Here is a 13,204-nt window from a genome sequence, read left to right as displayed (position 1 = left end):
GGAAATTTGAAATCCTACTAAAATATGGTGAAAAAAAATCTGGTTTTTGAAGTATTCTTCTCTCCCATCAGATAGATATGCATGAAATTCTAGCTGATGTGTGTTTACACACTGTTGAGACAGTCATCAAAGCAATAACTGTGAGCACATTAGTAGGTAATAATCTGATATTCATCCAACAAACAACCCTTGGAAGCTTGCAATGCTCAGCTTGCTGTGACAGGCACTTTGGAGGATTAAATATGAAAAAAACCCTATCATTTCCATTTATAAATATGACTTTTTCTCCTAAGGAAGGATTTGATGTTTAGGGGGTGTGGTGTGTCAGTTGCTTGTTGCTACACTCAGGACTGAGGGGGACCTGGAGTTTGATCAACTAATGAATCAATGGTTATTATGGTTTTAAATCCCTCCTTGCCAATTCTGAGATATTAAAATGGGGATGTAGGAAACATCACAATCTGTCATTTGCTTCTTTAATGTGATTTCTGGGACACCAGGAAAGCTTCTTTGAGCAATAAACTCACTTGCGTGCTGTTCCCTAAAACACTGAGGTGCAGGATTCCTTTGCTTTCAGCCCCTGATCGCTCAGAAAATGATGGAGACAACTCGTTGAGCTGATAGTTGACAATCACAACTGTTTGTATGACTTGGTTTCAGATTTTGTCTTGAGAGGGATTTTGTTTGGGCAAGAGCTTAAGAGCCAAAATATGGAGAAGAGACTTCAGACAGGTTGGGGAACTCAAGAGAAAGCTTGGCTCACACCACAATTTTGTCTAGGATCAGCACTGTACAAAACACAAACCATATATATTTTTTATTTAAAATATATATATATATATATATTTTAAGTACAGCAGGTAAATCTACAGTCTTTCTGTAAAAATGTGGAACGATGTGATAGTCCACAAGATGACTACGTACATAAGGAAGAAAGTGAACGAGTTTCCAAAAGAAACTTCCAGACCACTCTTGAGAGTACCTTGCAGTAAGATGGAACTTTGACCATCCAGAATAAATCAGGCCTGGAAGAGATCCATGGGCAGCAGAAGAGGGAGCCCTCTGAGAAGAGTAATTAAGTGCCATCGCAGATGCCAATAGGCAGTATGAAATAGATGAGACTGCTTTGTGGGAAGCCAACCGCCGTTATTACTTGAGTGTGTGGGTTTTATCAGCGTCTGCCACTTCTGGTGCATGAAAGGCAAGAAGGTACAGATTGCCCACTGACTTTCACTCTTCAAACTCGCTTTTGTACAAAATAGTTTGGGACTGAACATGCAGACCCTTAATCACCCTGTTCCCTCAGATGTGGTGACTCAGGTAGAACGTTCCCGGCCACGTAAGCCATGGATCTGCCCACCACCGGTCAGGAGCGGGCTCGGCTTTACTGCTGGAAGGATCTGCTCCCAACCCTAAACTTGCAAAGCCCTCTGTTACAGCAGCCTAAAGGATTATTCTTAGGACTTAAGTCCTGTAAAACAGCCAAAACTCCCTTAAATTCTTTCTTGAGAGGCCCCCTATTATGTGGGGAAGTGCCAACTCCACCCTCGGGCCTGCTTCCTGCTTGGCAATTTAGAAAGCAAGCAGAACAGTGAGCTTTCCTAGCCCATTATTCACCTCTGAAAGGTAATCAAAGGGAATGCCTTTCCTCCTATTATCCTATTGTTCAGTTTTATGGAGGACTGACTCTGAATATAGAGTTTGTCAGAGAAGCCAAGAACCTAATGTAAACAAAAATTTCCAAATAGCACTTGCTCGAATTATCTTATCCCCCTGGCTGGCTCTGCCACGCTCCTGAAGGACTGTGAGCTATCACAACTGGGGCCACCATCTCATTTAATTCACCTCAACAACTCAACATCTGCCTGCGGGACACCCAAGTTGACCAGGAGGGCACCAGCCTTAAATGTCATATAAATGGAATCATACGCTGTGTATTGTTTTAGGTCTGGCTTCTTTACTCAAGCTGACATTTGTGAGAATTGATCCTGTTGCTGTATGAAGCTGTAATTGAACATTTAAATTTCTGTATAGCCTTCCATTGTAGGAACATACCACCATTCATTTATCCATGCTGCTGTTATGTATCCATTGGCCCTTTGCAGTTTGGAACATATGTTAGTTTCCTACTGCTACTGTAATAAATGACCACACATTTAGTGGCTTAAAATAATAAAATTATCATCTTGTAGTATGGCACTTAGAAGTCTAAACTGGGTCCACGGGGCTGTGTTACATTGCAGCCTTTAAGGAAGCATCCAAGCTGCCTTTTACAGCTTCTAGAGACCACACGTTTTCTTTGGTTCACGGTCCCTTTCTCCATCCTCAAAGCCAGTAATACAACATCTTTACTGCTCTCTGCCATCTGCTTCCATCCTACCTCTTCTCTCTGACCTTGACTCTCCCGTGTTCTTTTTGTAAGGATCTTTGTGGTTACACTGGGCCCACCTAAATTATCCAGAATAATCTCCCATCTCAACATCTTTATCATATCTTTTGCCATGTAAGGTAACATACTTAGTTTCCAGAGATTAGATTGTGGGTACTTGGAGGCCATTATTAGCCCCCGACAGAGCACTGTGAATCAGCCTGACATGTGCATTCATCTACCCGTCTTTGGTGTGCACATCCTGCATTTCTCTGGGCTGTATCCCTGAGAACAGGATTACTGAGTTATAGGGTATAAAAACATTCAGTTTTAGATTCTGCAAAAACAGTTTTCCAAAGTGTTACTAAGTTACATTCCTCCAGCAGCGTATGAGAGTTCTAGTTGGCCCACATCCTCTCCGACACTTAATGTTGGTAGTTAACCATTGTGAATATAAAAAGGTACATCATTGTGGCTTAGTTAGCATATCTTTAAAGACCAGTGATGCTGAACAGCTTTTCATATATTTATTGGTCATCTGGATAGTCTCTCTTATGAAGTGTCTGGGTTTTCTTTTTTTTAATCTTTTGCCTATTTTTCTACTGGGTTGTCTTTTTCTTATTGATTTGTAGGAATTCTTTATATGTTCTTGATCCAAGCCCTTTGTCACTTATATGTGTAATAAATAAATTCTCACCCTCTGTGGTTGGCTTTTTATTCTTTTAATGGTATCCTTTAAATGCACAGAAATTCCTGATTTTAATGTAGTCCAATATCTACAAGGAAATCTCAAGAAATGTTTTTAAATATTTTGAACAGAATGAAAATAAAAACACAACGTATCAAAATGTATGGAGTGAGGCTAACGCTATCCTTAGAGAAAAATTTATAGTACCGACTTCTGGGGTGCCTGGGTGGCACAGCGGTTAAGCATCTGCCTTCACCTCAGGGCGTGATCCCGGCGTTATGGGATCGAGCCCCACATCAGGCTCCTCCGCTATGAGCCTGCTTCTTCCTCTCCCACTCCCCCTGCTTGTGTTCCCTCTCTCGCTGGCTGTCTCTATCTCTGTTGAATAAATAAATAAAATCTTTAAAAAAAAATACAGTACCGACTTCTGGCACTGTTGATTCAAACAATTATAGGTTTATTTCCTATCCCATTAATTTCTGCTTTTTTATTTATGGCCTTCTTTTCACTGTTAGATTTGACTTTCTCATTGCTTTTCTAAATTCTTTAGATAGATTTTTAGATCACTGGTTTTTCAGCCTCTAAAAATTTTTCTACTGTAGGCATATTAAAGCTACAAATACCTCTCCACGTGGCTTTAGCTGCATCCCCCAATTTTGAAATGTGGAAAATTTAATTATGGCTTAATCAAAATATTTTCTAGTTTCCATTGTGATTTCTTTTTTGACTCATAGGTATTATAAGTGCTGAATTTCTAAACATATGGAGGTTTTCTCCTCATCTCTTATTTCTTATGTTTAGCTTGCTTTCACTGTGGTCCTGGAAAATCTTCGAACATTGGTACTGCAAATTCTCAGTACTTTGGTAGCTCCCCAATGCCTTAAAAATGTTTTTATATTTAGTCCAGCTTTTTTAGTTGTTTTCAGAAGTAAGTTTGATACAAAACAACCTATTCTGCTATCGCCAGAAGCATGATTACCACCAGTGATAATTTAATTAATTGTGATGCCACCACACCCAGAGATGACCAGGAAGGAAGGAAGAAAGAAAGGAAGGAAGGAAGGTAGTAGATAAATAAATAGCAATCATTGCATCCATGGTCAAGAGTTCAGCCTCTCAGTCTTAGCATTCCATCTTATTTTCTCCAAAGCCCATGTCTTACTATTTCTAACATGCCATTTATCGCTGCTCTCAAAGTCGTCCTTGACAGACTCCACATTTTCTACCTGATCTTATTTCTCCTATATCTTAATGAGCCCCCCCATAACACTTTTTCGATACTCTTCTCCCTCCTGTTTGCAAATACCAAATGCTGCAGACCCAATTGTGTTCCTTTGTTACATTATTCTCAGCCTCTCCTCACTTTTCTTTGAAATGTCTGCCCTTTGATTATTTTTGTCTCACGTGTAAAAAAATAGATATGTAACTATTAAAGTAAAAAAAAGAGGGTCATCTCTGTGTCACTGAAATTGCCTTGAACACCAGCAGTGGCACATGCCACATTTGTGGGAACTCTGAGCTGGTGTACAAGGCCAGGCCTTCACCTCACCCAGGGCGGGGGGCAGGTCAGAGGAGTCATAGTGACCTGTGGAGATGTCCTCAAAAGGAGTTATACACTGCATGAAGTGTACAGTGCTTTACATTTAGAGATTCTCATTCCCGTTTCAAAATCTCAAAGATAACACACAGTTCTAGAAACGCTTATTTTATGTAGTTTTAATTTTTAAAGTGGATCTACTCTCTGTTGCCCTCCTCCAAAGCTGGCAATTGCAAGCCTCCCTCCCAGATGGGTAGGACTCTTAGGCGGAGACATAAATAGTTATAATACTCATATCAATGGGCTCTGCAGTATTGCAGGTATCTCAGTGGAACCTGGGGTGAGGGTAGACATACAGTCATTGCTGGATTCCCCAGACCAAAAAACAAACAAACAAACAACAAAAATAATAATAGAATTCCTCTTTTTTGGGAAGAGGAGTTGGTGAGATGGTTTTAGCGTGACAGGTTTATTATTTCTTCCTGAGACTGTTAGGAAGAGTAATGGTGACCATCCCAGGCAGACTAACATCTATTTGAATTGTCAAGCCATCACGAGAAGAATGCTCTGCCAAGGCCTTGTCTCTCTCATTCTAGAACTCAATCCGTCTGCTGCAACCAAGGCTATTTCCTCTCCTTTCCTCACTGGAGATAGATTAGGTGGTCACCACATCTGTAAAATAATCCCCAAGGTTCTAGACGCCACAATTATTAACCTGCTCCTGAGCCCGTCCTTCCAATAATCCCTGTCATTGTCACCTTTTCTCACAGCCAACTGAACTGGACTCTCACCCTGTCCTCATCTCAGACTCTCCTGTGAATCGGTCTCACCCTAAAGATGACAGAATTGTGCAGATGACATGATACTACACATAAAAGTCCCTAAAGATGCCACCAAAAACTATTACAAGTAATACACGAATTCAGTAAAGGCATAGGATACAATAATAAAAAAAAAGAAATGCAACAGATTTTCGTGTAAGATTTTATTTATTTAATTGAGAGAGAGAGCCAGAGAAAGCACAAGCAGGGGAGGGGGAGGGTGAGAGAAGCAGACTCCCTGATGAGCAGGGAGCCCGATGTGGGGCTCGATCCCAGGACTCTGGGATCATGACTTGAGCTGAAGGCAGATGCCTAACCGACTGAGCCACCCGGGCACCCCTGTTGCATTTCTATATACGAAATGAAGTAGCAGAAAGAGAAATTAAGCAAACAATTCCATTTACAATGGCACCAAAAAGAATAAAGTACCTAAGAATAAACTTAACCAAAGAGGTGAAAGACCCGTACTCTGACAACTATAAAACACTGATGAAAGAAGTTGACGATGACACAAATAAATGGAAAGATAGTTAATTCTCATGGATTGGAAGAATTCATATTGTTAAAATGTCCACACTCCCCCAAGCATACAGATTTAATGTAATCCCTATCAAAATACCAACAGCATTTTTCCCAGAACAAGAACAAATAATTCTAAAATTTGTAAGGAACTACAAAAGACCCTGAATGGCCAAAGCAATCTTGAGAAAGAACAAAGTTGGAAATATCACAATCTCAGTTATCAAGATATACTACAAAGCTATAATACCAAAACAGTGGTACTGGTACAAAGATAGACACATAGATCAATAGAACAGAATAGAGAGTCCAGAAATAAATCCATGCTTATGTCATTGACAAAGGAGGCAAGAATATACAATGGGGAAAAGACATCTTCTCGATAAATGGTGCTGGGAAACTGGACAGCCAGAAGCAAAAGAATGAAACTGGACCACTTTCTTACACCACACACAAAAAGAAACTTAAAATTTATTAAAGACCTAAATGTGAGATCTGAAACTGTAAGAGTCCTAGAAGAAAACATAGGCAGTAATCTCTCTGACATCAGTCTCAGCAATATTTTTCTGGATCTGACTCCTCAGGCAAGGGAAACAAAAGCAGAAAGGAACTATTCCGACTACATCAAAAATAAAAAGCTATTTCACAGCAAAGGAAACCACCAACAAAATGAAAATGCAATCTAGTAAATGGAAGGAGATGTTTATAAATGGCAGATCCTATAAGGGGTCAATATCCAAAATACATGAAGAACTTATACAACTCAACACCAAAAAAGCAAATAATCTGATTTAAAAATAGAGCACCTAAATAGACATTTTTACAAAGAAAACATCCAGATGACCAACAGGCACATGAAAAGATGCTCAACGTCACTCATCATCAGGGAAAGCAAATCAAAACCACAATGAGATACCACCCTATACCTGCCAGAATGGCTAGAATCAAAAAGATAAGAAATAACAAGTGTTGATAAGGGTGTTGGAGAAAAAAGGACCTTCATGCACTGTTGGTTGGAATGCAAATTGGTGCAGCCACTGTGGGAAACCGTATGGAGCTTCCTCAAAATATTAAAAATAGAACTACCATATGATCAGTAATTCCACTACTGGGTATTTACCCAAAGAAAATGAAAACACTAATTTGAAAAGATAGATGCACCCCTATGTTTATTGCGGCATTATTTACATAGCTAATAGATGAACAGATAAGGAAGATGTAACACACGTGTGCACACGCACACACGTGCTCACACACAATGGAATATTACTCAGCTGCAAAAAAGAATGAGGTCTTACCATTTGCAACCACATGGATGGAACCAGAGGGTATTATGCTGAGTGAAGTAAGTCAGACAGAGAAAGACAAACACCACATGATTTCACTCTTATATGGAATCTAAAAACCAAAACAAATGAACAAAGAAAAAGCAGAAACAGACCCATAAACACAGAGAACAAAGTGAAGTTGCCAGAGGAGAGGTAGGCAGGGGGATGGGCTAACTGGGTGCAGGGGAGTGGGAGTAGAGGCTTCCAGTGAGGGAATGGATAAGTCACAGGGATGAAAGGTACAGCTTAGGGAATACAGTCAATGGTCCTGTAATAGTGTTGTACAGTGACGGGTGGTAGCTACATTTGTGGTGAGTGTGCACTAATGTATAGAGCTGTGAATCACTGTTACACAACTGAAACTAATGTAACATTGTGTGTCAACTATACTTCAATTCCCAAAGAATAAATAATCAAGTAAAAAAAATGGGCAGAAGTCATGAGGAGACACTTCTACAAAGAAGACATACAAATGGCTAACAGACACATGAAAAATGTTCAACATCATTAGCCATCAGGGAAATTTAAATCAAAGCCACATTGAGATACCACCTTACACCAGTTAGAATGGCGAAAATTAACAAGACATGAAGCAACAAATGTTGGAGAGGATGTGGAGAAAGGGGAACCCTCTTACACTGTTGGCAGGAATGCAAGTTGGTACTTGGAGGTTCCTCAAAAAGTTAAAAAACTGAGCTACCCTATGACCCAGCAATCGCACTACTGGGTATTTACCCCAAAGATACAGATGTAGTGAAAAGAAGGGCCATATGCACCCCAATGTTCGTAGCAGCAATGTCCACAATAGCCAAACTGTGGAAGGAGCCAAGATGCCCTTCACCAGACGAGTGGATAAAGAAGATGTGGTCCATATATAAAATGGAATATTACTCAGCTATCAGAAAGGATGATTATTCGCCATTTGCATCAAAACAATGGAACTAGAAGCCATTATGCTAAGTGAAATAAGTCAAGCAGAGAAAGACAATTATCATATGGTTTCACTTATATGTGGAACATAAGGAATAGCATGGAGGACATTAGGAGAAGGAAGGGAACAATGAAGGGGGGGAAATCAGAGGGGGAGATGAACCATGAGAAACTATGGACTCCAGGAAACAGACTGAGGGTTTCAGAGGGGAGGGCAGTGGGGGGATGGGCTAGCCCGGTGATGGCTACTAAGTCAAGGAGCACTGGGTGTTATACGCAAACAATGAATCATGGAACACTACATCGAAAACTAATGATGTACTGTATGGTGACTAACGTAACATAATAAAAAAATAAAAATTAAATTAAATAAATAAAAAATAAAAAAATATGTTTTTAAAGCCCACCAAAAAAAAAAAAAAGCAGCAGAATCAGTGCTAAATGTCACAGGACACAGAGCAAGGGATTGTCTCATCCCAGAACTACACACGCTGTGACAAACAGGGCTATTTCGCTGTGTCTTCAGAGGTAGCTTATCACCATGAAGAAAGCACAGATCCTACGGGATAAGATCCCTGACACGGCACAGCCGACACAATATGTCATACCCGGGGGAGGAAGACGAACATCCCAGGGATTGAGACCAGCTCCCCAGGGAAATGAAGCCAACAGAGCGGGAGGGCACTTGCCAGCAAGAAGTTGTAAACAGATTGAGGTAAACATCAATGTGTCCTTTTGTTCAAGGAGATTCTAACCCCGGGAGAGCGGAGAAGCATCATTACATGTATATGATATGATACGAGATACACACACACACACACACACACACACACACACACACACGATACGAGATACATATATCTCGTATCATATAGCAGAGAACTACCAGATATCAAGGCACAGGGGATAAACACCCGCAGTGATGTCTCATACATCTCGTATCATATAGCAGAGAACTACCAGATATCAAGGCACAGGGGATAAACACCCGCAGTGAAACACACCATTTGATAACAAATGGCCATTCGCTCGCCCCCTCTTCTTCCTTGTGTGAATTTGAAGGCTCGTGGTCAGAGTAGAGAGGTGGTAAACTATTCAAGCTCTGTTAGGGTCTTTGAGGGGTCCCGAGAGATAACACCCTTCTTCCCTGTCTGATTGATGAGCCCGTTGAGGCGCAAAGCAGGAAAGACGGCAGGGACAGGCTACGCCATCACCTTCATGAATCTGATACTGAAGATGTGCCTTACGTCTGTGAGCAAATGAGATTTCCGATACTGAGCTCCTGTCACAGCAGCCCAGACCACGGCAGCCTCTCACCCCAGCCCTACCCCTCCCCAACCCGCCCCCCAACTCACACCCTGACACATGGTGGCTCCCAAGAGGAAAACAGGGAGGGTCTGTGCCAATCACATTGGGAAGGAAATTTATTCTTCCCAAATTTCCTATCAGCCAAGTCACTCCGTCTTCTCTGAGCAGAGGGGTTACATAAGAAGAGCCTTCTCCCCCTGAAAGAATGTGGGGAATAAACGTACCCCCAAAATCTAACCCTGGTGCCTCGCATGCCTTATGGGTTGCACCCTGGGGTCCCTCACCAGTCGACGTCCAAACGCTCTTGGCAAAAGTCCTCTTTAGAAGGTAATGATAAGGTGCGAGTGTGCATGTGTGTCCGTGTGTGGGTTTGTATGTATACGTGCATGTGTGAACATCTGTGTGGGTTTGCCCATGGTGTAAGCATGTGCACATGTGCATACGTATACATGTGAGTTTGCACGTGAGCATGTGTATATGAGTGTACAACCGTGAGCGAGTGCGCATGCACCCGTAGGTGTGCATTGCCTGTGTGTGCGTAAAAGTGTAGGCATGCATGTGTGCCCGAGTGTGCACTTACAGAGGCGTGCCTATAGCACACATGCGTGTGTATGTCTGTCTCCAGCTCTGGAGCCAGACAGACATTCAGGTACATGTTTGCACAGACTGGTTCCGTCAAACATTCCTTAAGTACCTGCAATGACCAGTGACCGTGGCAGCCAGGAAGAGGGGTGCTGCATGTGTCTAGATGCGGAAGGATTATAAACTGGTGAGGAAAGAGACACGTAGGCGATCAAAGCTGCTAAATGCTAGCGCAGCACAAGGAAGGAGAGGCGCTCTGATCCATGGGATGGTGGGCATACTTGATGCAGCTCAAGAGAAGATGGGAGACGCCTGGGGGGCATTCCAGGCAAAGGCACAGCGGGAGCTCAGGCCAAAGGTGCAAATACAGAGCCTGTTTAACAAGGAGACATCTGTAATGACAGGGCAGAAATAAGATGAGAGTTACTGTGTCCGATCAAAACCGGGAAGAACATTTGGCCTTTCTCCACCTTGTTTCACAGGTACATGGTGACGAGTGACGGGAGGAGGCCAGCTCACGGAGATCTCTGACTGTGCTAGTAAGCTACGCAAACCTACCTCCTTAAGGCATAGGGAAGCCGTCGTGTTCGAGAGGAGATGGGGAATGGTGAGGGTGGTGGTGGAAATTTCAGGGCTAAGAGCTTCGTGCCGGCTGAGGTGAGAGAGAATGAGGGCCTGAATGAGGTGACGGAAAGGAGGGGTCAAAGAGGGGACAGTTTTGTAGATATGCTTAATGGTATTCTATGAGGAGGGGAGGAGGTTTTCAACCTGGCAACTGGCTGGATAATGGTGTCAGCAGCATGAGGAAGAAATTCACTGAAGTTAATTTCTAACCACTGTGTCTGCCCTGGTAATCTACCAGAGATAGACTCTGTAATCCCAAAGCTTACACAAATGTCGACGCTTGGGAATTGTGTCCTCCTTCTGGTGAGACACCAAAGAATGAATGGTTTCCATTGCCACCATGCTTCCTCTACCTGAGAAAATCATTCACTTCTGGAGGAAAGGCTGCAGAGTGACTCTAGTCGATGGACAAGGATTTGCTGGGGCAGCTAGGACGCAGAAGTAGAACCCAGGACCCTCACTATGTCCCATCAGCCAGGATGGATGGGGAGAAGGTCTTCAGCTACAGAATTCAGCAGAACCAGGGGCTAAAAATAGGTTGGAGTTGCAAAGGGACACACAACAGTAACCGAGGTGGAGGCTAAGAATGTGGAACGGTTAGCCAGAAATAGGTCAGGACCCAGGCGACTGAAAGCCAGCAGTGGCTGGATTCACAGCGTGGGGGCCTGAGAACCCGAAGGGATTGAAAAGCTGAAGATCTAATGATGCAAACCCGCACGGCGAGGGGCTACAGCCTGAGAAGGTACAGCGGGCACTGGGGCTCAGTGGCCTGGAGCGGAGAGGGTAGCTCTTAACCAAATCATAAGCGCCTAGAAGGCAGAGAACGCAGATGTGACATCTTGATCAGCAGGCAATCAATAGGTATTGGTTGACTGATGGGCTTAAATAAGCTTTTCAAGAGGCTAGCCTCTAAATTGCTACCTTATATCTTCAGAATGGCTTGGATTTTCTAGTTTCTCTCTCTCTCTCTCTGTTTTTCCCCCGGCAGCTGTTACGGCCTCAGCGAGCTGAAGCTGTTACTATTTCAGCATCATTGCTAAGAAGGGCATCGGAGCATCTTCATGTCAGGCTAAGCTCACTCGTCCAGATAAATTCCTTAGATGTTCAGCATAAATTCTGGTAAAGTCACCTTTCGGTCGGAACAAAAGACAGATACCTCACTTTATCTGTGAGCCTTTAATCTTGTGGAAAAAACAAAATTCTCATCCATTCCAATTTTCACGGCAATTCAAGAAATTGCTAGAAGAAACGTGGACTTTGGAAGGATATGTGAAGCCAGCACTCTGCTCCTCGCTGCCCTATGAGGGCCCCACCATTCCGGCAGTTTCTAATTCAATTCCACAGGGATTACAGAGACCTGGTGACGACTGTGTTCCTGAAGCTTCCTACTGGTTTTAAAGAAGTGGCTGATTTTCACTTTTATTTATAGAAACCTCAAGAACTATCTCCAAATGCCAAAGGTCCAAGAAAATATCCAGAATCTCAGAGTTTCAGAGGACATGTGGGGTCACCTAAACCCTTCCTGTGTCAGATGAGTAAACTGAGGCTCAGAAAAATGACTCTTGCCAAAGGTCCAATGAAGTGGGATGTTGGCACTTTGCACTGAGCTCCCCGGGTTTACTGCATCACGCCTCTTCATTGACTGAAATACTTGCACTGGATTCGGATATTAAAAAATAAATGCAAAAAGGTCTAAAAATATAACAAAAATGAAAACCAAAAAAAAAAAAAGCGCAAAAATAAGGGGGAATCATCTTTAACAAAAGAATTATGCCGATGGTATTTGCTCCTTAGACCAGGGAATTATTCTGCTAAACACACATATGCATCCAAAAGACAAAGCACTCTCAAGCTGTCTAAACATGTATTTCTCAAAAGGTTTATTATATTCCTTTTTTCTATGCAAAAATGACAAGCAACGAGCAAGTAATGACAATCCCCAGCACCCAGCATTATGGAAATTCAGGTATAGAAGTTTCGCCCTTCATGACTCTCCGTGTTTATCCCCCAGAACAAAGGAAAATTACAGGCATTGTGCTGACAATGGAAATGCAAGCTTTTTTTTCCCCCCCTCTGGTTTTCTGTTGCTTGGGTATAAGACCACGTGTGCCATAAAACTCTCTCCCATCTGGCTGGTTTTTGAAACTTCTCTGGGACCCAGTTTCTGCAGTTGAACAGTTAATACTCTTGAACACTTGGGAACTGCTGAAATGAAGGAGATTCCAGAGAGAGTCGTTCATGACCTTCTGCTTGTGTGAGTTTTGCTGAGGCGGACCTCTTGTGTTACCGGGACAGAAGATCTACTAAAATCTCTGGGGTGAGCCCTTCACCAGGCTAATTTCACTCTGAGACTAATGCGCTCGGTGCATTTTAGAAGGCATTGTAAGGGATGTTGCTTCAGATATGAATATTGTTATAACTCTGGGTATTATGCTTTTTCCCTCCGATTCAGGGCATCACTACAACATTTCAACAATTCTATTAGGCCACACCTATAAT

At 42.5% G+C, this 13,204-nt stretch overlaps 2 protein-coding genes across 2 annotated transcripts in view; both read right to left on the bottom strand.

Moving 5' to 3' along the window:
* The window catches only part of PHLPP1 (PH domain and leucine rich repeat protein phosphatase 1), a 266,105-nt gene extending 255,058 nt beyond the window's left edge, over positions 1 to 11,047 (bottom strand). Inside the window, 2 exon segments of the mRNA XM_034642214.1 lie at positions 10,640 to 10,733; positions 10,972 to 11,047. Coding sequence (XP_034498105.1) covers positions 10,640 to 10,733; positions 10,972 to 11,047 — 170 coding nt within the window.
* Positions 1 to 13,204, bottom strand: part of LOC109489356 — an 87,324-nt gene that overhangs the window by 41,665 nt on the left and 32,455 nt on the right. The gene's annotated exons all lie outside the window — the stretch shown is intronic.

This window comes from Ailuropoda melanoleuca, chromosome 14 (genome assembly GCF_002007445.2).
Source record: "Ailuropoda melanoleuca isolate Jingjing chromosome 14, ASM200744v2, whole genome shotgun sequence".
In the NCBI taxonomy this organism is placed as follows: Eukaryota; Metazoa; Chordata; class Mammalia; order Carnivora; family Ursidae; genus Ailuropoda; species Ailuropoda melanoleuca.
This window is presented reverse-complemented; position numbering and strand designations above follow the sequence as displayed.